The sequence below is a fragment of the Temnothorax nylanderi genome, unplaced genomic scaffold (assembly GCF_030848795.1).
Source record: "Temnothorax nylanderi isolate EJ_2023f unplaced genomic scaffold, tnyl_v1.0 TNYL_tig0638_pilon, whole genome shotgun sequence".
Lineage (NCBI taxonomy): Eukaryota > Metazoa > Arthropoda > Insecta > Hymenoptera > Formicidae > Temnothorax > Temnothorax nylanderi.
In genome coordinates this window covers 14,138-41,984 of record NW_027249700.1, presented here as the reverse complement: position 1 = coordinate 41,984, position 27,847 = coordinate 14,138, and the positions used below count along the sequence as shown (strand labels likewise).

At 34.7% G+C, this 27,847-nt stretch overlaps 1 protein-coding gene across 2 annotated transcripts; it reads right to left on the bottom strand.

The window, feature by feature from the left end:
* Positions 1–1,005: 1,005 nt before the first annotated feature.
* LOC139784511 (UDP-glucosyltransferase 2-like) lies at positions 1,006–25,715 on the bottom strand. 2 transcript variants are annotated; one of them, XM_071723700.1, is made up of 7 exons: positions 25,454–25,715; positions 23,119–23,355; positions 9,098–9,511; positions 4,337–4,559; positions 2,012–2,231; positions 1,600–1,741; positions 1,006–1,159 (listed from the first exon to the last, which is right to left on the bottom strand). In XM_071723700.1, the coding sequence occupies exons 1-7, from the start codon at positions 25,679–25,681 to the stop codon at positions 1,091–1,093; spliced, it is 1,533 nt and encodes a 510-aa protein (XP_071579801.1). In that variant the 5' UTR covers positions 25,682–25,715; the 3' UTR covers positions 1,006–1,090. The 2 variants fall into 2 exon arrangements, with proteins under 2 accessions (XP_071579801.1, XP_071579800.1); XM_071723699.1 differs by lacking the exon at positions 1,006–1,159 and having other exon boundaries at positions 1,310–1,741.
* Between the last annotated feature and the right edge of the window lie 2,132 nt (positions 25,716–27,847).

The following is a 27,847-nucleotide window of genomic DNA, read 5'->3' as shown; positions in this document are numbered from 1 at the left end:
ATAATAACTGAACACTTTCTAAAAGACCGGCGGCTATTTAACAATGTTTTGCAGCGATTAGCGTGTGAGATGTCTGTTCGCGATATTTCCCAAACAATAATGCTTACCTGTTTTATTTAATGCATATAAAAAATTAATACATATTTATAACAGACGAGACAATTAATCAATATTTTATAGATAATGCAATTAAAACAATTTAACTTAAATAATAACTCATACGAGTACTAAATACTACTCTTTAACAACACGTTGCAATTTTCATATTTATAAAGCTTGTAATTTTATTTATAGTCTTTGATTAATATTTGTCAATAAATATTTTTATTATGCTAAATATCGCATGTAAGTAGTAAAACTTGATATTACGTAAATAATATATATATAATAATAACTTGTTATTAGTATTTATATTAATTTTTAATCACTTCCGACGAATCAGACATATAATGCTTGCCATAAGAAAGAACTCACCCGGGCGGCAGTGTGGTCTAGTGGTAGAGCGCCAGACTCGTAATCTGAGAAACCAGGTTCGAGTCCACTAGAGCCATGATGTAAACATGGAATGTTTTTCCGAAGCTGCGCCCCTCCGTGCAAGATAGGCTCTTGTGCGGAGCAAACTGGGCTCCGTCTTTCGGAAAGAGACGTTAAGCCGTTGGTCCAAAGGGTTAAAGTGAGAGGAGAAAGGGTAGTAGTGTAAAGATTTTGGGTAACGTTCCTTATAAAAACGACTTGCAAACCCTGCGGGGATAAGCAATAAAGATGGTAAGAAAGAACTCACCTTTTAAAATTTGTTATTTTGTCTTATAAAACTTTCTTCAGGACATGAATATTTTAACAAGAAGAATTTTCTATACTACTGTTTCTTAATTTTACAAATACAAATTAAATGATCAAAAATAATTTGTAGTTTATGAAAAAAATCAGTTTTTATTTAAACTATGTTATATATTTTACTTGGACAAAAAAAGTGCTCGCTTCCAGGAATCATTAAAAACAAAATAATCAGTTGTGTATCAATATTTGGTTGCTTCTCCTTTCATCTTCAACACATAGTTATTTTCTTTGCGAGAATATTCCTCGTTTCATATCAATGATTATACACGTAACCGTTTGAGCAAACGGACGTATGTCTTCTTACATTCAAGTTAAGAGAATTCTAAAAAATATTTATATTTACGTAAATGTTTGAATAAAAATTTTGCTAACAATGTGTTATTTTATTTACTGTCAAAGAGAAGCTTTTATACATCAAAAATATTTTATTAAATATTTTTGATATTTACCACAATCTTGATTTATTTTACAATTCAGTATAACTTAATTTATTATTAATTATAATATCAATGCAATTAATACAACATTTTCTATATTTACATTAATTTCACTTTTTTACATTAACATTACATGCAACAGCTGCACGCAAAGTCTGTTAAATATTTCCACAACTTACGCTTGTTTGCTCTTGCGTAACTCAAATGCGCTGTATATATGATTATAAGAATTAATCAATAACTTTATTACAAAAAATATACTCAACACTATTATAAAGAAATTAAGAAACAAAAATGCGTAAACATCAATCAGATTTTGTTCTACCCAGCTCTGAGATCTCAGCGGGGTTGCTAAAGTTCCATTTGGATAACGGACGGTGTATTCAACGCTCCAAACAGCTAAATCTAATGGCGGTATTGGCCGATCCCGGAATTCACTGGATAATTGCTTCATGTTTCTTGTATAACTGTACAAACAAATGTTTTATTATTAATGATGTAATACAAAAATTTTATCTTAATTAAAGACCGCATCTTCATTAAAAAAACAAATAGGACAAGACATAAACAGAAAAGCAAAAATTTTATAATCTATTATTTTATAAGCAACTGTTTCTAAAGGAATTAGTAAATCGATTATACTAATTAAACATTAGAGTTCAAACATTATTTGAAATGTAAGTATATTGCTAAACTGTTTAAATAGTAATAATTAAAACATGATCGAAATATGATACCTTTCGTTGTAAAGTACTTCTTCAACTGCGTGCAATATGGACTGCGCGGACAAAGTTTTAATATCCAAGTGTATGCCAACGCCTTTAGCTACTAATATTCTTGCATTGGGTTTTTGATCCATGAAAAAAGGCATTACGATCACTGGTATACCTTTCCAAATGGCTTCCTGCGTACTGAGAAGACCACCATGCGTCCAGATTGCTCTTACATTTTTATGAGCTAAACACATAAATGCATATTATAATAAAGTGTGCAAATTAGAAACTTGCACTTTGCTTCCTCATCATTACAGATCGCTACCATTCCTCTTATTTTATTTCGTTCACAAAGCTCCTCTTATGAGGAAGCTTGTATTTTATTTGTTGCATAATTATAATTAGTATTTATTAATTTGGCTTCCTCATAGAGGAAGCTTTATGAGCGAAATAAAATAGAAGGAATGATAGCGATCTGTAATGATGAAGAAGCAAAGTGCAAGTTTCTAATTTGCACACTTTCTTTTATTTTAAATTTAACCTTTTTATAAATTGAAAAAGCGTCAGCTTAGTAGCACAAGTGGGGTTTTACAATTAACGCAATGTCAAATCGATATTGACTTTGGGAGTTCAGGCTACATGGTCCATACATGGACTTTCGCATATGGACCTGATCGCGTATAAAGCTGGATCTAATCAACCAAATATTAAAGAATTATATATGAAATAGGGGTAGAAAAGACTAAAGAATATAATAAAATTAGAAACAGCCCGATATCTTAAAATTTGCAGAAGTTAGAGCAACCACAAACACTTCTGCAAAAATTATAAATTTTATTTAAAAAGAACCGCTTTATCGATCATCGCCAAATTCAATCCCAACCTTCCTTACATGATACTCTATCGATTAAAAAAAATGTATCCCGATATCTCAAAAATTACGGAAGTTAAAGCATAAACGAACATTTCTACAAAAATTCTAAATTTTATTAAAAAAGAACCGCTTTACCGATCATCGCCAAATTCAGTCCCAACCTTCCTTACATGATACTCTATCAATTAAAAAAAATGCATCCCGATATCTAAAAAATTACGGAAGTTAGACCATAAACGGACAACAAAAGCGTTACACACACACACACACACACACACACACACACACACACACACACACACACACACACACACACACACACACACACACACACACACACACACACACACACACACACACACACACACACACACACACATACACATACATACACACGGACATTTTGTACAAAAGTGATTTTTCTACGTTTTAGAACATTTTAAACACTTTGCTAAAGATACCTGAAAAAAAATTTTTTTCACGAAAACAAAGCTTCCTCTATGAGGAAGCAAAATACATTATAATATATTATAATAAATATAACAAACATGTTACAATAAATGGTAAATCTCAACTATTACCATGGAAATCTCACATTGATACAAATTGATAGAAAATTTCATTAGCTGTACATGTCTTTATGAAACTAATGTGATTTGATGACATTTTCAATCAACAATTTTGTCGTCTGTGTATAATTTTTTTAAAAAAGGCAAGTTTCTTATTATAATAAAAAACACCCTCTTATTATAAGGAAATTTCGATATATAGGTAATTGTAATAATTAAAAGCTAAAATTGTTTTAAGCGTGAGAAAACTACAAAATCGTCCAAACATTACTGCGAGATACTCAGATTAATTTAATACAACAAAAATTTATTTTCTTATATCATAGTTATTTTTAATATGTAGTTGTGCTGTAATTAGTCAATAACCATTCTATCCACAAAATATTTGTACATATATGCGATGTTTTCATGTCTACCGATATTTTACCAAAACACGGATGGTTGATGTAACAATTTGAATATGTATTACGTAAAAGTAAGTAATACTCACAATTATACATTTCATTTTGCTCAATGCTATTTTGAGAATGGTATTACAATAATATCTAAAACTCAAAATTATAGATATTCCAATGGTTAATAGAGAAATCTTAAACTTAATTATAAGAATTTTTCACGTTGATAAGAGAATGTACGAAAGGCAATGACTAATTAAACAAATATTACGAGAAAATAAAAAATATATATCTTATGTTTCTTGCACGGAAAAAAAGAGTAGCTACTATATTGCTAAATCTAGTTGTAAAATATGGATAACTAACATTTTTGCAGCAAGAACAAAAGGTTTTGCTACTATTGCTAAATTATAGCTCTTGCTGCAAAAATGTTAGTCATAATATCCATGTTTTACGACTAAATTTAGCTACTTTTTTCCGTGCGTATTCTCCTAGAAATTGAGAAACATACATAAAACTTCGCTTTGCGACATCCATTTCACAACCATTACATTATTCGGTATCTCAAATGGCACATCAATATCTAGCTTCCACAGCACTCGTTGCTTCAGTTTCGACAAAGCCAGTATAACGATTTTAATCTTGTCTAGGCCGACATCTTTCCATTTCACATTTGTTCCTAACGATATTACGATAGCTCCATTCTTTGCTTCGTCAAGAAATACGCGCACATCCTGCAAAATAATGGTAAACTAAACATTTTGATGTTGTACAAAGATACGTATCTTAATCCCAAAACATAATCGTATATAACCAATATGTTTTCAAGCAGATTGTATGTAATAGTAAGCAAAAAATTGTATTATAAATTTATTCAAATAAGATTCATACTCGACAGTTAATTTTCTTATAAAAGTCATTGTTATAAATATAATATTTTTGTAAGAAATATCTTTACGTTTCTAAATTTAGCAATATGCAAAACAATATTTATCCTCAGTTTCAAATTTACTGATTCTTACAGAAATTAATTAATAATAATTTAATAAATAGAAATTAGTTGCGCACCTAGTATTATATCACATAGGGGAGACCGGGGCTAAAAGGTCAACGGGGTTGAAGCGTCAAATCAAATATCTCGGAACCTGTATATTGCCCTTACGGAAAGAAACTACAGCGGATTACAGAAAATTATATTACAGGAACTACATAAAAGTATTACACAAAATTACAGACTGAAGTATTGTAATATACTGTAATATTTTCGTACTATACGCTCGGATTACAGGAAAATATTACAGGATTACAGGACTACAAGATTGCAGTCCTCTTAATACTAGAGGACACTGATTTCCGATATTCACCCGGCATAAAAAAAAATTATTTTTTTCTTAGTTTTATTACTTTTTTATAACTAAATTTGTTTCTTAAGATGCAGTCTATGATTATAAATATTTTCTTGTATTTGAAAAACACACTTACCTTGGTGGGATTCGAACTCGGGACCTCGGGACCTCTGGATCGTGAGCCAACTGCCTTACGTGGTAGACTACTTCTTAATTTGATGTAAGTGTTATATATAGTCTACATATGTCATAACCAGCACAAATATATAATTTTTCAAAAATCATCTTAAGAAACAAATTCAGTTTAAAAAGAGTAATAAAATTTTTAATTGGATATATGATATAATATTTCTTAAAGTCGGGTGAATATCAGAAACCAGTGCCGGCTCATTATGAAATTACTTATAAAATATGAAATTAAAAAATAATAAAATGTGGTTAAAAAGTGATACATTAAATCTAATAAATTTCAAACAATATTTATAGAAATAATTTATATATATACAGCTGCATTGAAGTAAAAGTATACTATATATGGAGGTGGAGGGGTAAAAACCACAGTCGTGTAACTCAAATTTTTAAAAATATTTTCTCGTGTGCATAGATGCAATCTGTACAATATATAAATTGCATCTATGCACACGAGAAAATATTTTTAAAAATTTGACTTACACCACTGTGGTTTTTACCCCTCCATATATGATAAGACTCGCTATTTCAAATTTTATGGATTACTGGTAGCATTACGTTTAATACACATGTGTAGTAGTGTATTACACATTTTGTAGATTACATGTGTAGTCTACTACACAAGTCACTTACCACACGTGTAGTATATTACACATATAATGGATTACACGTGTAGTCTACTACACAAGTCACTTACCACACGTGTAGTATATTACATATATAGTGGATTACACGTGTAGTGGATTTCACTCTTCATGATTAGACGTGTATTCCATATTACAGGGATTTCACGCACTAAGTAATTACAGCGTATAATAACTACAGATTATTGTGTTCCTTTCTGTGATAACTACAGGTGGTCCTGTAGTAACTACACAAGTGTAATATTTACTGGCTGTAGTTTCTTTCCGTAAGGGTGTGCGAACTCGCTATTAACATTGTAAATGCTGCTTATGGTACCCATGTGACCAACGGAGTTTCGGCAGGTTACCTGCCGTGTTATGATTTTTACGAGGGCAAACGTGTTTTCAGAAGGTGAAAGTGAAATTTTCTGCGCGTGGAAATTTTGTAATATCTGCAATAATATTTGCTCTCCAAATCTCGAGGTACGTGATTATAAAGAGTAATGCATGCTGAACACGAATCCAGTGTAGTTTTTTCATTATCGTTGATGTCTAATATTTCGTGGGCGATCAAACCTGAAACTTGTGTTTGGGGCTAATCAGTCAATAAGCACCCGGGGCTGGTCAGTCACTGTGGCGCGCCGGGCGCACGACTTCAGCTCACGGCGAATTCGGCGATTTCAGGTTAGGTTTCCCTCGAGCGTGATTCTGTCTTCCCTTGCACGTGCGTCAGTTTGTATAGGAGGGAAATAGTACGCACGTATCGTCGCAAAACAGGTGTTTTGGCCGACCGAAAAGATGGCGGACCGTTGTTTTTGAGATCGCTCGCGCTCACGGCACGTCGGCGAGGTACGGCGAGGCACGGCACGGCTCTGAGATCCCGCGATTTCCGCACGAGAGTTGACATGCCGCGCGCGCGGTAGATCGTCGTTGTTGGTCGTTGTGTCAGTGACAGTCGCGCGTGCGACCGCATCGTCCAGCGTTTGCCGCATCGTCTCGGCGTCATTGTCGCCGGCGTTGTAGTGGTGGTGGTGTCGGTGGTGGTCATCGTCGTCGTCGTCGTCGTCGTCGTCATCGTCGTCGTCGTGGTGGTCGTGGCCGTCGTCGTCGTGGTGGTCGTGGCCGTCGTCGTCGTCGTCGTCGTCGGCGCGTCGAGGAATCGGCGCGAGGACGCCGTCGAGTCGGTAAAATGGTCGCGCTCTACTGCGAGCTTTTCTAACCCCCCTGTCGCTATTTATCGCTCCCCCGCGAGAAACGCGGCTTGGTTAGGTTGCTCGAGGGTCCGCGCTGATCCTATGGCATCGGAACGCCGTCACGCGTGTTCCCCGTGGTTGCCCGCGTTGACAATATGACGTGCCGTTGGGGAGTTTACGATTTGGTTAACCTCTGTATTCACGTGCCTAAATTGTTTTATGGAATAGGTAAAACAATTATTTTTTAATAATGTTTCGCATAAAAATTTTAAATAAATTTTTATATTTTTCTCTTAAAAAACAATTATTAAAATGTATCCTATTATTTTTCCGGATTAGATGTACGTATATGTATTGAAAATGCAGTGTGACTGATTAACCCCGGGGGGGTGACGCTTAAACCCCGGCATTTTTTAGATTTCAATTTTTCCACCGTTGTCGTTTTTACTCTATACCGGTTAAACAAAGCGACGTAGATAAAAATTTCCTATATAAATTTTGTAGCTAAAGGTTCGCTCTTTACAGTGGTATACCACATTTAACTAAAATTATTTATTTTCTTGTTAAAAATCGGCACCGAAAAAAAACTGACCTTTTAGCCCCGGTCTCCCCTACGTGATCGTTACTTATTCAATTATAAAGATGTTGAAAATATAGCATATTTGAAATATCAAGAGACACGGTAGTGTCTCGCGCCAAGTACACGCGGAGCGAGACCGACCGTGACTCTTTTACGCGACGCGACGAGTTGCGAGTACTCGAGATGTTGAGATCTCGATAACGAGTGAACGGATCAAGTTCTAAGTAGGCTTGATCGATAGCTTGGGGTCGAATATTTTTTATACATTAATTCCTACACTAGCACCCACGTCTAAAAACCGTCTTTATTACGTTTTTCACACATGCATGTTGTCTGAGTTTATAGTTATATGTATAGGTACATATATATATGCAAATTGTATGAGAAAAAAACGCATCCAAAAACTTTAATCAATTTGGAAATATACATGAAATTTTTAATTTTAATAGATATTTTCCAACCATAATAACTGCGCGCTGACTAATTGTCAGACTTGCAACACAGTTGTAATTGGAGTAAAATCCCCTCCCCCCCTAATTAAATCAATTCGATTTAATTTTGATGCTAAGCTCTAAATAACTGTAAAGAAATTATTGCGAAAAATATTATCTCAGCCAGGGTCCTTCATTCCTGAGGCATGTGGTAATATTTATATTTATAACAATAACCTAATATTATTATTGCAGAACCGCATACTTAAGCCCGCGTATAATAATAATAAATTTTTTCGCAATAATTTCTTTACAGTTATTTAGATGCTTAGCATCAAAATTAAATCGAATTGATTTAATTAGGGGGAGGGAGGGGATTTTACTCCAATTACAACTATGTTGCAAGTCTGACAATTAGTCAGCGCGCAGTTATTATGGTTGGAAAATATCTATTAAAATTAAAAATAATTTAATGCGAACATCTTGTTGCGGCTCTGTGCCCTATCGTTATATATGTTTGATTTCTAATCATTTAAGCTTATCACGATTATTATACATAAAATTGTTATACAATATTATTATTATATTGATTTAATAAAAGCAAAATTACAGATTTTGCTCGATCTAATAATTTAGTCACAGTTTTGCTAATTAAAACAGTGTTTGTTACAATATCCTGAATGGAACGGAAATATCTGTACCACACAAAAAGGAATGATAAATCCTAATTCGAGAATCTTTGAATATAGATAAAATCTAGATAATAATTTGACCGTTAAACACACGACAGAGTTTCGTTAAAATTATAACATTTCCGTATACACAGCTTCTTTCCTATAATATTCTAATTCCATTTTTTATTAAATTGTGTTCCTCAAGTAAGTTTCTCTAAAAGTATAATTTCTCTTACCTCAGAATACGTCACGACTATCTCGCCGGCAATTGGTTGCACGGCTTGGGCATTTAGACCTGCGATCTCCAGGGTGTTCGGCGGCAATGGGATCGCAGGCTCGAACGCAGGATGAGTATTAATTAGTACTGTATTAATTCTGTCTTTTTCTATTTCATGTAATGGCCTCACTGCATGGCCTACATATTCCTCAGTAAGTCGTTGAATAATAGGGAAGTAATAGTAATATCTTATGAGATCATCCACAATAAAATATAGAGCATTCCATGTTTTCAGCCACAAACCTTCAGGTTTCGCAATGGATGCAGGGTGGGTTCGAACAGTCGGATAACTTGGACCACCGACGTAATCCTTCAGCCAAGGTGCAAGGCCAAATAGAACATAGCCTACTATGGGTGGCTTACCCTTAGCAACCTATAAAATAATACCTACATACAATGGAAGAAGCTAAAACTAAATAGCTATTACATCGTAATAAATAAATAAAATAAAATAATTTAAGTACTATTTTGCCAAACTAAAACACTTAATTGATTCCATTTTCTAATGTGTAGTTCAGTGAGTGTCCAGTGAGTGCAAAAAGTATTCGTATAGAGTAGATTTTTTTAAAAAATTTTATTTTTGAAATATATATATGTATATAGGTACATATATATATATATATATATATATATATATATATATACACTGAGAACCCATTTCGTTGAATCAACTAAATCCTTGTTTGGATATGGGCAAACAAATTCTTTAGTTAATATAACAAAAAATTTGGTTAACATAACAAAAATTTTTTAACATAACTAAATTTTTTGTTATGTGAACCAAATTTTTGTTATATTAACTAAAGAATTTGTTTGCCCATATCCAAACAAGTATTTAGTTGATTCAACGAAATGGGTTTCTCAGTGTATGAGTTACAATTTATTAACAACGAACAGAATAGATTTTTTTTTAAGTATTTCAACTAAAGGATGTAATAATTAAAATATTTTGTCCTGATAATAAATAAAAAATTGTACTATTTGGATGCATACAAAGTATTCGTACAGTTGAGAAATTGAGCTTGTAAGATCGTGAATATGGTTATTCTCGGAGCAGTTATTTTGTTTACATTAGACAGTAGGTTATGCTTCTCAATTATGACTTTTAAAGAACAAATAATGTCAGTATTACTGCATTATTTAAGCAAAATGGGTCGCAAAGACAGGGAAACAAACGAAGAAGAACGAAAAATTATTATTGAAGTACATAATCAATGTAAATCTCTTCGAGAAATTGCTCAGCTCGTCGACAAACCCCGATCGAAAAGTGAAAAATAAACCGAGGAGTCGTAATCTTAAAGCCACAAATCTTAAACAAAACCGACAAACGTTTTATAACCAATTTAACGTTAGATAGACCCAAAAACAAGTGCCAACAAAGATTACAGCCGCACTTGAAAATCGCGATGGATACGTTTCTATCAATTCTATCAATACGGTTCGAAATGTGTGCTGCGAGATTATAGATATCATGGCCGTGTTGCAAGGAAAAAGTTCTGGGTAAATGCAACTAATCCCAGTAAACGATTAGAATTTGCGAAACATCTTACAAAGGAAGGCTCAGAACCGAACTCCACCGATTTCAATAAAACTTGGTAGAATTACAGAGAAAGTTTCCCCGAATGTAATGATACCCTTTTTGGCTGCCAACGGTCAACTATTTCCGAAATATTTTAATAATTAATTTTGTGGCGACTTTAGTTGAATTTATTAGAATGTTTGACATATACGAGTATTTGTGGCGTAGTCAATATGGCCTCATAACTTGTAGACTCGGGTACAAGTACCCCAATCAATTACTTTTTTTTATTCTATAATAATTAATGTTTTACGATAAAAATAATTGTTGTTAATATAAAAAAACCACCTTTCTTGAAAATTGGGGATATTAGTCCTACTCTCCATTCTTCCGGAAAGCCTTCTCCTCTCCACACCTTTTTCAGGATTTCCTTCAGCTTTTCCTTTATCCGTCCATCGCTGAACTTTCACGCCTCTCCTGCTATCCCATCTACTCCTGCCGCTTTTCTCCTCTTTAATTTCTTAATCTGTTCTTCAATTTCTTGATCCTGGATCTCCAGCTCTCCGTCTTCCTCCTTGCTCCTTCTTCCCACCTCCTCTCTCCTGTCCTCTTTACTTCCTCCCAGTAGTTTCATAAAATGCTTTTCCCATTCCTCCATCTCTATATCTTCCTCAATGGGTACTCTTTTCTTCCTTTCCTTGTTTATTATCTTCCATATTTGCTCTTCCGTTTTCGCGTTTCTCACTTCTTCCTCATATTTCTCTAGTCTTTTTTCTTCTTTCCTTCTACACAACTCCCTAAATTCTCTTCTTAGTCTCACATATTTCTCCTTTCCTTCTTTCCCCATTCTCCATCTTTTGTATGTCCTCTTCAACCCCCTCTTCTTTCTCTTACACTCCTCGTCCCACCAATCCTTTTCTCCTATTTTTTTCCTCCTTATCTTGATCCTTTTTCTTACCATACTTTTTTCTACCGCCTTCTTCAAGTTTTCCCATACGTCCTCCACTTCTTCTCCCTTCACCTCTACCTCTTCTGCTTTCTCCTTATACTTCTTGATACTTTCTTCGTCCCACTGTATTATTTCCTTTGTCTTCTCTTGAGGTTACTCCTCTAATCTTTCTAATCCTCCCCTTATTTCTACCTCCAAGGGTTGGTGATCCGACTCTACCCTTTCTCCAATTGTTAGTTTGATCATCCTATCCCACGCCTCTCGATTCACCACGATGTAGTCCACCACCGATGTTCCTCTTCCTCCGGAATACGTCCATTCTCCTTCCTCATCGCCTCTCATATTTCCGTTCCCTACCTCCCATCCCCTTTCCTCCAGCATCTCTAAGAATTCCTTTCCCTCCGTATTTATTACCTCGTCCTTGGAGCTTCTCCAACCTTCCCCTTCATTGCCCCCCTCGTAATTCTTACCTTCCCCCCCTATTCTTGCATTAAAGTCTCCCCCTATACATAGAATTTCCTCTGCCCTTTCCTCTACCATTTCCTCCAACCCTCTTCGTAATGTTCTCATTTTTTCCCCATTATATACCGTTATTATTCTCCATATTTCCCCTGCTACCCTTAACCTTCTCTCCTGCATTCCGTTTACAGATTCTACTTCCTTAATATCTATCTCCTCTATCTCCTTTCTCACACCTGTTATTATACCTCCTTTCGCCCTACCTTTACATTTCTCTCTAATCGCAAATTGACATTTCCATACAAACTTCTTTGGCATATTTCTCTTTATCTTCTCCAATTCCTTCTCTTCTACCCACGTTTCGCATAGACCTATAATATCGAATCCTTCTATGTATTCCCAGAATTCTCTGTCCTTCTTCTTCAGCCCTGCCACATTCCAGAATATCACCTTTATTTCTGCGCTTGCATCTCCGTTTCCTTTTCCTCCCCTCTTCTTCTTCTTTTTGTCTCCCGTTGTTCCTTGCACTTCTATTCCTTCATCTCGGCCGGTTTTTAAAAATTCTCCATTTTTCTTATTTCCTCTGCCTCCTCATTCCACACATACATCTCCTTCTCTATATACATTTTTCTATATCCTACTTTTACCTTCTTTCCTTCTACTCGTTCTTTTCTGCCCCTTTCTCTCAATTTCCTTTGCACATCCCTCTCCTCTTTCGTCAGGTCATGATCAATGAATATGTTTCCACCGAACAATTTACTCTTCTGTTTCATTATTGCTTCCTTTCCCTCCCAATCTTCCATCTCTACAATTACTGCTTCTTTTCCTTCTCTGCCTACCACTTGAACACCTTTTACATTTTCTTTGGTCCCAAATTCCTTTTCCAGAAATACTTTAGTCTCCTCCTTTAAGCTGTTCTTCCCCTTCTTCAGTCCTCTTATGATTATGTTGTTTCTTCTCTCCTTCTTCTCTCTCTCATCCATTATTCTTTTCAGCCTTCTCACTTCTTCTCCTATCTCGCCCGTCGACCCCCTCTTATCTCCTTGTCTAAGCTCCTGTCCTTTCCACCTGCCTATCCGTTCCGTCACTTTTTCCGTTATTTCTTCGATCTTTTCTTCTAACCCCCCCTTTCCTCCGTCTCCTTGTCTCTCTAATTCTTTTACTCTTTCTTCTAGTTCCTCTATCTTCTTTTCCATTCTTTCTTCCCTGGCCTTCCATCTCTCCTTTAATTCCCTTATCTCGTTCCTTGTGCCCGCCATCTCTTCTTTTAATTCTCTCAGTAACGCTATCATCGCTCCCTCTTCACTCTTCCTCTCTTCTTTCTCATCCGTATCTCTCCCCTTCTCTCTCATTCCCTTCTCTCCAGGTGGTGATCTTTCCATCTTATTGCTCCTTTTGAATATATCTGCTGTCTGTCTCTCTAGTTCTTCCCTCTTCCTCTTCTCGTTATACGTAAACTCCGTTATGCTTGTTGAGTTCGCTCTCTCTCTCTCTCCTTGAATTGGTTTTCTCTCGGTCCTCTTCTATCTATTTCCTCGTCCTTCTGCATGGTGTACGCACGGGCCCGCCGCGTTACATGCGGACTCGGCCTTCCTCGCTACCGCTCGCTTGTCTCCCTACTCTATGCTGTATGTCCTCTATGCTCTATGCCGTACGCCGCATGTACATAGCACAAAATCCCTAATTTATCCCTAGCCTTTCCCCTCGACCCTCTATCCTAACCTCTCACCTATTCGTATCTTTACCCCTTTGATTAATTCTCACCCTTCGCGTCTCCCTGTTTCCCTCCACTTCTATCGCCTCCACCGCCGTTCGCCTCCCTTCTCCCTCTATCCTACACTCCAAATCTATCTGTGAACGCAGTCGTTAGCAATATCCTACGTAACGCTCGCACCCACTCACACACACATCCACTAACCAAGTCCCGAATAACGTGGAAAACTACAGGGGAGTCTCCTTGTTATGTACTGCGTACAAGATTTATGCGGGGATATTAGCAGAGAAGGTAAGGGAAGAGGTAGAAGAGAAGAAAATTCTGCCGGAAACCCAAGCAGGGTTTAGGAAAGGCAGAGGGACGATGGACAACGTGTATGTGTTACAGCACGTGGTCAAGAGAGAATTGAGGAAGAAAGGGGGAAAGGTATATGGGTTCTTTGTGGACCTAAAGGCGGCCTTCGACAGAGTGGATAGGAAGATATTATGGAATATATAATAAGAAAAGGTATAATAGAAAGGGTCAAGGAAATTTATGAAGGGACGAAGAATGCAGTTAGAGTGGGCGGAAAAATCTCCAACTGGTTCTGGACGGAGAAAGAAGTAAGGCAGGGGTGCCCTCTGAGTCCGCTACTGTTTTCGATATTGATTGCAGATGTGGAGGAGGAAATAAGGACAGGACAGGCGGGAGGCATGAGGGTTGGAACAGAAAGAATATGGACGCTGGCATACGCAGATGATCTGGTGTTGCTGGCAAAAAGTGTGGATGGAATGAAGAAGACGATAAGGAGACTGGAGAGATATTTAAGAAGAAAAAAACTGCAGTTGAACACCGAGAAGTCGAAGATTATGTGCTTTAGAAGAGGAGGAGGCAGAGGAAAGGAGGCGGGATGGGAATGGGAAGGAAAGAGATTGGAGGAAGTAAGGGAATACAAGTACTTGGGATACGAACTGAGGAGAAATGGAAGTGACGATGGACAGATTAAGAGCGTGAAGAAGAAGGCAAATATAGTGATGAGGCAGGTGTGGGGGTTGGGGGAACGGAGGTTCAGGGATGACTTTAGGAGAAGGATGATATTATTTAAATATTTAGTGCTTGGGGTTATAATGTATGGGGCAGAGATTTGGGGATGGAGAGAAAGAGAAGAATTGGAAAGAATACATAAAAAGTATGTAAAGTGGACCCTTAACCTTGACTCCTGTACGCCGGACTATATTGTTTATAAGGAAACAGGGAGAGTAAAGCTTAGTACAATTGCGGGAAATAGAGCAGTAAGATTTGAGGAAAAGGCTATGAGGGTGGGGGAGAGAAAATTGGTAATAGAATGCGTGAAGGAAAAAGAGAAAGAGGGACAAAAGGGCATGGTGGGGGAGGAGAGAGAGATGTTTTATAGGCAAAATGGATTTAGTTCGGAAGGAATAAAAGTACTGAGGGATAGTGAGGCGGATATTGGTCAAATAATAGGACAGAGAGAGAGAGAGAGAAACTGGGGCAATGGATGGATAGTAAGATAGGAAGCACGAGATACAACGGCAGATATAAGGACATAATGGCGCAGGAGGGGCCAAAATATTTGAGAGAAAAAGGGCACAAAGGGAGCCAAAAGTTGATTGCGAGATGGAGGTGCGGAAACGAAGAGGAAAGAAACAGATTCTGGGCGGCAGAGGAAAGAAGAAAATGCCAGATTTGTGAAGAAAAAGAAGGAACGATTGAACATATAATGACACATGTAGATAGCGAGAGTAGGATTAGAGTGAGGGATTTTTTAGGAGAGGAAGGAAAGTTAGAGAATGTAAAATGTATGAAAGAATTAGGAAAAATGAGAGAGAATAGGAGAAAGGAAAAAGGTATGGATGGAGGAGTGAGTGTTAAGTAACGAAGTGTAAACCAAGTCCCGGATTTTAGGCTGGAAGGCCGAATCGAATAAAGTACTATATATATATGGGACGTTCCATGTCAACCGGGACAGGACCGTCTCCAAAATTCTATTGAACCGATTAAAATGGTTAAGAGCTTAAAATCTTTGTTTTTGTGTGCTTTATCAAGTACAGTGTGGTACTTTTTAAAATTTAATATGGCGGTCAAAATATGGCGCTTCATATGAGTTAAAAACACAAATCATATGATTAAATTGTTGTTTCTAATGGAAAAAAGAGGATACATAGCTTGTGAGTAGATAGCACTAAGATTTGGATGTGTCTAAAAAAAATGGCGGATCCAATATGGCGGACAAAAAAACCAAACTTTTACCAAAATTTATGAAACTCAGTATTTGGGGGTTTTTGAGGTCGCTGATTACGAATCCGTTCATGATTTTTTAAAATTCAAAATGGCGGATCAAATACGGTAAATAAAAAACAAAATTGTTGACGAAATATGTGAAACTTAGTATTTGGAAAGCTCTCTGCGTTAACAGGGTTGAGACTGTCTTCAAATGTAGGTTATGAAGCCCGCATTACTTTTTTTAAATTTTTTTTTAAATTTTTTATTAATTTTTTTTACTTTTTTGAATTCTTTTTGATTTTTAAATTTATTTAATATTGTATAGTAGACATAATTTGCGTTGCATCAGAGTAGCGTTTCACTTGTAATCTTTTTGTGTCAGTCGGAATGAAAGAGTGTCCATGTTGGATTTTGGTAACACTAGGAGCTAGAGAGAATCTTTTTGCAAGTTTTTTTTGCGTCCTACTGTGCATTTCTTTGCTGTACTCAAAAAATGTTATGATTGCAAATTTATTTTTTGCCCAATTAAAAAGGTCATGCGATGTCAAGATTGCCTCGAATGATTGAGCTTGCTCATCTGAGTCTGGAGAGAGAGAGAGAGAGAGAGAGAGAGAGAGAGAGAGAGAGAGAGAGAGAGAGAGAGAGAGAGAGAGAGAGAGAGAGAGAGAGAGAGAGAGAGAGAGAGAGAGAGAGAGAGAGAGAGAGAGAGAGAGAGAGAGAGAGAATATCATATTAATACAGTGACAAACATACAAGCGCGGCGCGAGGCTAACACGTGAGCACTGATGTTCGTTTGCTGAACAAGAACAATAGAGGATTAATAAAACTGAAGAATGTTGGAATACAGTAATTTTCTGAAACAAAAGTGAATTTAATATTTTTGCCTCTTGATGGGAGATGTATAAAGTAGCGAAGTTGTATGAATGGCGAAAAAAGAATACAGAACTCGATCCAAAAAATCTCATACCCACAGTTAAATAAAGTGGTGGTTCCGTGCTTGTTTGGGGATGTATGAACGTAACAGGAGTTAGCAATCGGCAATTTGCATATTATTGATGGTATAATGGACCATAAAATGTACATTGAGATTTTGAATAAATATCTTCATGACAGTACACAAAAATTGGGAATTGCCGATAAGTATATCTTTCAACATGACAATGATCCAAAGCATACAGCTTATAATATGAAGCAATGGCTTTTATATAATGTACCAAAACAATTGCGTACACTTCCGCAATCACCGGATTGCAATCCTATTGAACATTTATGGAGTATTCTTGGAAATGCTATTAGGGAAAGACAAATTTCCAATCTTACCAAGAAAGATTTAAAAATCGCTCTTCAAAAAGAATGGGAATGATTTCACCAACTATACCGCGAAACCTAGTGCAATCGATGCCATCGACTACAGGCTGTGATTACCCAGCGAGAAATGACCCATCGAATCGACGTCTAATTGACGTCGAAATCATCGATATTACATTATATCGAAATAATGCTCGAAATTTGAAGCTTATTTCGATGTTTGTGCTTTATGACATTTTTTAAAAGAAGAGATTATATATATATATATATATATATATATATATATATATTTGTGACATACATTCATCGCGCCAGACTGTAAACAAGCAAATTATGTATTTTCTGTTAAGACATCGATATTTCATCATTTCGATATCGATTCGATGCTATTTTGATTTGCCTATCAAATATACAATAACATTTCCATTATATAGAATGCAATATAAATAAAAAATTATATTGTATTGGCAGACATGGATAATGTAAATATTTTATGATTTGAACATTATAATAATTGCGTTACAATATTAATTTTTTAGGCTTCCATTTCCATTAAATAGTTACTTTATAACTGTAAAAGTCACAACAAAATTCCTGTTTGTAATTTGACAATTTTGAAAATTAAAATATATAATAGGTAAATTTTCAGTACTACATCCGCTCATTTATTAAACAAGAAGTTAAATTAAGCAACTAATTAAATTATTAATATTAAATATTAATACAATAAGATATTTGTATTTACATTTATCAAAATAAAAAATAAGTTTAATTATGAAAATAAATATTAATAATTTGACTTATTAAAAATTAAATAATTAAATTAAATAAAAAAATTGGTAATTCTATAGAATAAGGCCTTTTCGGAATTTTGATATTTCTTGCGGTTTTCTTGGTAATAACCTTTGTTGTGACTCCGACAGTAATAAATCAATCGGGGGAGCCCGAAAAATATGCACCCTACCTATTTTTTTACCTATTTTTATCCTATGTATTTTTTAAGATATCCTACCTACATAGGTTAGATGACGCGCTTTAAAAGTATTTAAGTGTTTAAAGCGCGTCATCTAACCTATGTAGGTAGGATATCTTAAAAAATACAAGCTAAAACCTTCTGAAGGTCACTCAGAAGGGTGACCTTGACAACATACTAAAATATCAAGGTCATCCAAGGTGGTCCCCCCCATCTATACAATTACCAAAATAGGAAAAAAATAAAGTAAAAATAGGTAAACAAAATAGGTAGGGTGCATATTTTTCGGGCTCCCCCGATTGATTATCACTGTCGGAGTCACAACAAAGGTTTTTACCAAGAAAACCGCAAGAAAATATCAAAATTCGGAAAAGGCCTTATTCTATAGAATTACCGTAGTTTTCTCTGCTGAACACAGCTTTTTATTACTTGCGTTATATGTATGAGCCGCCACCCGATAAAAACAGTACGTGAAATCCACGTTATTGCTACGTGGATCAGCATCGTGGAATCCACGTGGACATTCGAGTGGACAATCCGCTCAAGAACGGTACTGTAGTCCACGTGGATGAGATCATCGATTTGACGTGAAATCCACGAGCTTTCTCTCTAAATTTTTTGGAGTGAAATCTCACTCTTTTGGAGTGAGATTCCACTCCTAGGAATAATGAAAATACTGCCAGTCTAATTAGAGTGAAATTTCACTTTTCGAAAAAGTGAGTTATTCATTCTTTACTTGGAGTGATTCTTCAACTCTGAAAAGAGTGACATGTTTCACTGAATAATTATTCACCCGACATAAAAAAAATTATTTATTTCGAAATTTTATTACTATTTTTTAACTAAATTTGTTTCTTAAGATGCAGTCTATGATTATAAATATTTTCTCGTATTTGAAAAACACACTTACCTTGGTGGGATTCGAACTCGGGACCTCGGGACCTCTGCATCGTGAGCCTGCTGCCTTACGTGGTAGACTACTTCTTAATTTGATGTAAGCGTTATATATAGTCTACATATGTCATAACCAGCGCAAATATATAATTTTTCAAAAATCATCTTAAGAAACAAATTTAGTTTAAAAAGAGTAATAAAATTTTGAATTTGATATATGATATAATATTTCTTAATGTCGGGTGAATGTCAGAAACCAGTGCCGGCTCATTATAAAATTTCGTGTTCGTAAATATATTTATGAAAAAAGTATATTTATAAAGTTAAAACATTCTTATCAAATCCTTACAAGGGCCTCACTAGACAAAAATAAGGAAACCTTTCTTATGGCATCCCTAATAAATAATGATCGGGACCTCATCCGGTTAGCACATAAACGCAGTATAATAATACTTTCATTAATTATAATCTTTATATCACTTTGATTAATTATAATCTTTAATAGAAATTACGTGGATGCAGATTTATCCACAAACTATCCACATGAATGCAACGTTTTTTTTTCATCACTACATCGAAGTCTTTTATCCTCGAAATGTCAATAAAAATTCCCTGTACATATTTCTTAATAGATATATCCACAGAGAATCTACATTGATATTTCAGAGATAATAGACTTCGATGTAGTGATGAGAAAAGAACGTTGCATCCATGTGGATAGTTTGTGGATAAATCTGCATCCACGTAGTCCACGTAAATTACGCGGATTCGACGTGGATGTGACGTGACTGTTTTTATCGGGCATTTGCTGCGCGTGCGCAAACAACCCGGCAACCGAGCAACGACTTGAATATTTCGTTGAGCACCGACGGCGCCAAACAGCAGTGCTGCAATTGGATATAAGTCCGTGATCGGAACTTCGGAAGGCTGTTAATAGACTAAAATAAGGTAGAGAATAACGTAAGTCGCAAAAAGCTATATATGTGTATTTTATAGTCTTTTACGTCTTTCGTTTTTCTATGTATGCTTTACTTTATGTCCACGCTACGACAGACGTCTTGTTCTTTGTCATCAGCCGAACGCTGCCCTTGCGGCAACCCAATGCAAAATATTAACTATGTAATATTTAATTGCGGATTGTACTGTAATAAAGCCTCTTATTTAGTCAATATCTCTTGGAGATTGAGGAAACCTTTCCTCAATCTCCAAGAGATATTCTCCCATTTTTTAATAATCCCCCTCATCAATTCATCCGTCTTCTCCTCGCAACTTGCAAGTCTATGGATCTCCCCCCCCCCTTAGAAAGAGCCGAAGAGTTTAATCGGAGGATCATATTAATCGGAGACAGTGAATCGGCCCATATCTGCAGTGAGGAAATAATAATAATCAATATCGAGTCGAAATCGATTTATTCTGAGTCGAAAAGTCATCGAAAGTTGTGCCATAAATCAATCGAAATCGATGAATATTTCAATTACTTTTCGATATACGTTTTCGACGTCAATTAGACGTCGATTCGATGGGTCATTTCTCGCTGGGTAGTACGTACCAAATGGTTATCATATATACAAAATATTAAATTAATATATTATATAAATTAAAAAGAAGTGTACGAATACTTTTTGTGTACTAAAATAATATAATTCTTTTTATTTTTGATTATCATTAGAATAATATATTTGTTTCATTATATTTTTTATTTAAATAATTTTAAAAAATGTACCATCTATTATATGCTTTGTTAATAAACTGCTAATTAGTGTTCATTTTTTACAAATAAGGCTTTTTCATAAAAATTTCTCTTGTACGAATACTTTTTGCACTCACTGTATAGGGGAGACCGGGGCTATGTGTCCACACTTTACGCTTTTTTCAAGTTTACTAAAAAACTAATAAAGATATTTGGCTAAAATTTTAATGGTATAACCTTTCAACCTTGCTATTAAAAAAAAACATAATAAGAATCGTTGATCTTTTAACATTTTAAAGAGGCGAATTTTTTAAGTGGACAAGTCAAACGTAGACAGATAGCCCCATATGCGGGGCTATCTGTCCACATAATAAGAAACACATTATTTATATTAATTTCTATACTTATTTATAATATTATTTATTATTAATATATAATATTGAAAAAGCTGCCTAGTCGTTGGAGTCAGAGAAGTAGTAGGCACTTTGTGTAGATTTTTTGACAAGTTTCCTGCGTAGAGCTGACTTTTCTTTATATATATACGGTGGCATCAAACTGATTTTGAGTCCGTTGCAAAATCAATGTGATGAGTTTCTTTTGTCCCCTCAATTCTTTAATCTTTTTTTTTATTTGGGGCTTTTACTTTATCCTCGGCAGCGTTTGAAATAGAAAATACTCAATAATTTAAGACAAACTCATATATTTAACTTGACGTGTATTTTTAAAATAAAAATTTGGTGACGATTCTTGAATCGCAAGATCTAGTTGCTCGTAGGTCACTTTTTTACAGTAGCGAGTGAGAGCCCGAACATTTATTCCAAAGTCTAACGCTGTTTTTACGAAAAGATTCTCGCTCAATTTTTATTCTTTTAATCACTCTAAATATAATTTTATTGGATATGTCTACCTTATCCGTCTTAAGGAAAATCTTTCTTTTGTAGTTACGCACCATTATCTATTTATAAAAGAACAATTCATCATTGAAGTGTGGACACATTGCCCCATCAAAAATAGGACAGATAGCCCCGACCACGTTTTTCAGTCTTTAACATGTTGCCAATTTTAGATAATGCGGAATTAAGATTTGACGCTTCTCACACCTGATAACAATTAATATATAGTTAAAAGAAAAGTTAGAAGAAAAGTAATAATGTTATTAATACTTACTTTAATTTGAGTTAAACTACTGTCGCACAGCAAATTTTTCGACCGTCGAAAAATGTGAATAATTGTTTTTGCTTTTCTTTTAACGTATATAGCGTCTGCGAGAGGCATCGCAAGAAAACAAACAACATTTAAATATCTTATGTAGGGCATTTTTAAACTACTTGTCACAATGGTAGAGACATCTGTCTCTTAAAACTTGAGATGGCAGTACTGTGGACACATAGCCCCCGTAGACAGATAGCCTCGGTCTCCCCTATACCTACGATACGTATCCAATTGAGCGTTCAATTGAACAGTGTCCAATCGTTATGTAATCAAACGGGATACGCTCGATTTTTTTCTGTAGTATAATGTTTAACTCATTTCGGTCTCTCTACTTATATGTTACATAGTTTCAGTAACTTCCCGGTTGTTAACCTATACAGGGTGTTCGAAAATTCAACCGACAAGCTTTCAATTAAGAGATTGTCAAAGGCACTATAAAGATCATTTTTTGCAAATGGACCTGGGATCGGAAACGTGTCATTATACATCGCTACTGCTTATGAGCGATGTCATGCAGGAGAATGTCTTATTGATAGAGTAGGTGTGTCGTCCCCCATGATCTTTGCACAGACGATAGCGCCGAACCACGGACTGGCGGACTCTGGCGAATACGCCGCCGCGCCGGGATCGTCTTTGATTTCACCTTAGAGCCTTTTGCCGCTGACATTCCCGATGTCGTAGCGATGTAACGACACGTTTCCGACCCCAGATCTATTTGCAAAAAAATGATCTTTATAGTGCCTCCGACAATCTCTTGAAAGCTTGTCGGTTGAATTTCCGAACACCCTGTATATCTGTATAGAAACGGTTACGACATTTTTCACGTATTTTTTCACATTTTGCGTATTGGAAAAATATAATGAAATCGCATTTCAATACATTGTTTTAAACAAATGATAAAAGAAGCTAAGATTATCGCTGATATGAGCGATAACTAAGCACTTTCAATTTGTTACGCAAACTCACTTGATCTATAAGACAACTTTGCTAAGTCGCTTGCAGTTTAAAAATAGACTAAATAAATTAATGATTGATTTACCTCCCATAATCCGTAGAAACAATGAGATATAGAAATATCCTGTACTATAACGTCAAACTCAACAGATTTAGTCATTTCCAAAAGCTCTTTCGCTGTTTTAGTTTTTATCAGTGTGTCACATGCGTTAATGTAAAACTGATACAACAAATGTATCATATATAGTGTACTGTACTTTTCCCATTCAGCTGGATTATGATCCTCGGATTCGTCATAAGTTTGCATCAGATCATCGAAAACCTGAAAATAATAAGTAGGGAAAGCCCGGGCAAAACGAACGCCCTAGGCAAAGCGGATAGACTGTTTTTTCGCTCATATTAGATAGCGCTATGAGTCTCTATCAGGAAGAGGGAGCGACCGGTCGCCGATGCCATGGCAGTGCGAAAGAACATATGTTTGCTCTCGTAAGTTTTTTATGAGGAAAAAATTAATTTTGTGTGTTTTCTTGCGATTTTCGCTAAGGTACGTAGCTTGATTATTAGTAGTAATTGTTCCTTAACCACTGTAAATGTTTTTTTATTAAAATTCTCTGTTTTTAAAACTCTATTGGAGTTTAAAATTTTTCACTTGTTGCTCATACTTATTTTAACCTTTCCAAGTTCGCGCCAATTAAGTAGGTCTTTTGGGCAAATCAGATGGGGGCAAAGCGAATGAACCATATCCTCTTCGCCCGGTATTCATAGTCCGATATTCATAGTCAGATTTTATATTTAAGACTGTCTTAAGTACAATCTTAAGATGTCATAAAGTGTCATAAACCAATCACAGAGCCGTATTAGCATCTTAAGATCATCTTACTTAAGACGGTCTTGAAATAAGAAATGGACTATGAATACGGGCCAGATTGTGACTGCTGTTTTTTTCTGTTTTAAAATGGTTTTTCAGTACAAACGTAAAACAGACCAAACGAAATGGACCGGTCCCAGTGACCCACCCGCTTTACCCAGGCGAGGTCGAGCAAAGCGGACAGTTTCTTTTGCTTTAATTTTTGATTGCAAAGAGGTTTAAATGTTTAACTTTTTTATTTTTTTTATTTTTTTTAAAAGTTGATTACTTTGAGACAATTATTAAAATAAAAAAAGTTTCTGATCTTAATTTTAACTGTATCTTTTTTTTGTCAAACCTTGATAATTAACACATCCGGGCTGCCCGGGCTTCCCCTACTTTTCGTTATACAAGAGAGGATATATGTATAGCCCAGTTAAATAGGGAAAATTAGAGGGAAATAACTGATAAAGTTTTGAAACTTGGCAAAGATATTTATTCAAGCGTACTATATTAAACATACTAAAAGTCCTGAACTCAATCTGTTGCGCTCGAGCCGCCATTTTGGAAAAATGGCGCTCCAATTTAGTTTTTTACTTATATCGCGCTAATCATTAGCGATATCGGAATTATGTTTTATATAAAAAATAAACCTTATAAAATTCTCTACAAAAAAGTTTTATACATTTTCGTCAATACTGTCAAAAAGTTAATGATAGACAAATGATCGATATATAGTATTTGGCTGGGATTGTCCGCATTATGCATATGTGTGTAAAAATCTCATATGTACAGATATATATAGACATGTGTGCTATTAAATTTTCAAAAGTTAGATGTCATATCCGCTAATAGAAATTGTGTACTTTATGTATCAATTGCTTCGAAACTAGACGATCAAAGGTCTTGTATTTTTGTAAGAATATTCTTTCAAGTCTCTTTTATCGTCTTCTTGTTTTTCATTAAAACCGTAAGAGTAGTTTGATGTCTACAATTAGAAACGTGATATCGGAAGCTGTTTTCATTCTATGATACATGTAAAAAATGTTATTTTTTACTTCCATCAATCTTTTTCTAATTGCACATGTGTGTAGAGCGTGCTTACATTAATATACTGACTAAATTTTACAAGATTCTTAAGAAAATGAGTTTACGGACGTACTACCTTAAAATACAATATTTTAATAATAAAAATAAATACAGAAAAAATGTATAAAACTTTTTTGTAGAGAATTTTATAACTCTTATTTTTTATATAAACATAATTCCGATATCGCTAATGGTTAGCGAGATATAAGCAAAAAACTGAATTGGAGCGCCATTTTTCTTTGCCAAGTTTCAAAACTTTATCAGTTATTTCCGTCAAACGTCAAAATTTGTTCCTATTTGACTGGGTTAATATGAAAATATGATAAATTAAGATCTCCGAAAGAGATCGTACGTAAAATAGAAAACAATATTTTAAAATAGAAAAGTTATATGTATACCTATCTTTTTTATTTGTTTTTTAATTTGCAAATAATCGATTTATATCTCTCAGAATGTCTTCCAGTCTCATACAATATCTACTTACGGCGTACGTCAAATTCTGCGCGAGTTTACCCTTGACCTTAGTCTCATGTGTGCTCACTGCGTGTACATGATGACCTTTGCGAAGCAGCCCTTTAACCAAATACTCCGTCCAGACATGGTGGCTAGGCAACGGAATATACTGTATCACTAAAATCGACAATGGTTTCGACGCTGTAACGAGATCACTCATTAAAATACAACAAACAAGGAAAATGACACGACTTAACATTGTTGCGCAAAACTTCTCGCGTGGTCTCTCAATCAGAACTGAGACCAAATGTATCTGTATGCCTAGTGTAGCATTCCCCCTCTTTTCATTTCGAGATAACAGCGTTTATTATAATATTACTTTACATAACTTCAGGCTGGTAATATTGAGAATTTCTCGACAACTTAGCTATATATAAGCATAAAAATAAGAGAAGAAAAGATGCATAAATAAATTATTAACATCCCTCCACCTGGTTTTTTTTTCGGATCTTTATACCGCATACGTGGGTCTGTCGCGTCCGACGTTATTTTCTCTACCTTAAAGTATTTTAAAAAATTTGAAAAAATTCACAAAACATCTGTCTACATTGTAGTTGACGAATTTATAGTCATTTTGATAAAAATCATTGATTTAATATCTTATTTTTAATAAACTTTGAATAAGGATAAAGGAAAGAGATGGATTTTTCTTTAAAAAGGCCGTAGCCGGATAAGAAGGATCAATGTGCCCCCACACGGATCATGCTCATTTTTTTTCCTCTTTGATTGCTATCAGTGTCACTTACAATTTAGTCAAATATTAGCCCTTAATATTGAACCGTTTTGGTGTAAAAGATAAAAATAAAAATTTCGAAAATAATTCATATCTTTTGATCGGCTTAACCGATTTTGATGAAATTTTAATATGTTGTAGATATCATTGAGGCACATTTGTGGAAAATTCGGGAAAGGTTTCTGATGACAGAAACATTGATAAAATAAATAAATAAATGTTCTTGCTATTTTTTACTCTCTATATCTTTCTGGCACAATTACGAAAAAATTTTTGTAGAATCTTGGAGTAGTTTCCTATCAAACATAATTTTTTTTGAAGCAATAAAATGGGTAGGCGGTACTTTTAAAAAATAAAATATTCTTTTTCATTTTTTTTAAATATGATATGCTTTTAGTACGATCGCCATATATTTTATGTAGAATTTTGGGATAGTATTCTACAACAAGTAATTTTTTCGAACCAAAAAAATAGGTAGGCGGAAGTTTAAAAAAATAAAATATTGTTTTTTATTTTTTAAAATTATGATATGCTCTTTGTACCATTGCCATATTTTTTAGTGAACTTTTGAGACGGTATTCTAGAACAAGTAATTTTTTCGAACCAATAAAATGGGTAGAAGGTACTTTAAAAAACAAAATATTTTTGCTTCCTCATAGAAGAAGCTTTGTTTTCGTAAAAAGAAAAATTTTTTTTGTTTTTCTGAACATGTTCAGAATGTTCTAAAACGTCGAAAAATTGTAATTTTAAAAAATGTCTGTATGTATGTATGTGGTGTGTATGTGTGTGTGTATGTGTGTGTGTATGTGTGTATGTGCCAAATTTACCGAAATTTCTATAACTCCAGAACTAATCAACCAAATCTTAACGAATTATATATGAAATAGGGGTAGAAAAAACTGAAGAATATAATAGAATTAATAAAAATTGCTAATAATCAAGGAATTCTTTTTTTAAAAAATTCTGAATTTTTTTAAAAATGTCTATCGTTGCTCTAACTTCCGCAAATTTGGAGAGATATCGATCTATTTTTAATTTTATTATATTTTTCAGTCTTTTCTACCCCTATTTTATATATAATTCTTTAAGATTTGGTTGATTAGACCCAGCTTTATACGCGATCAAAGATCCATAATTTTTTAAGAGATGCCTGTAATAGGTCTAACTTCCGCAAATTTAGAGATATCGATCTATTTCTAATTTTATTATATTCTTCAGTCTTTTCTACCCCTATTTTATATATAATTCTTTAAGATTTGGTTGATTAGACCCAGCTTTATACGCGAGCAAAGGTCCATAATTTTTTAAGAAATGCCTGTAATAGCTCTAACTTTCGTAAATTTTAAGATATTGGGCTGTTTCTAATTTTATTATATTCTTCAGTCTTTTCTACTCCTATTTCATATATAATTCTTTAAGATTTGGTTGATTAGACCCAGCTTTATACGCAATCAAAGGTCCATAATTTTGAGAAATGCCTGTAATAGCTCTAACTTCCGTAAATTTTAAGATATAGGACTGTTTCTAATTTTATTATATTTTTCAGTCTTTTCTACCCCTATTTCATATATAATTCTTTAAGATTTGGTTGATTAGATTCAGCTTTATACGCGAACAGATATTAGTATAACA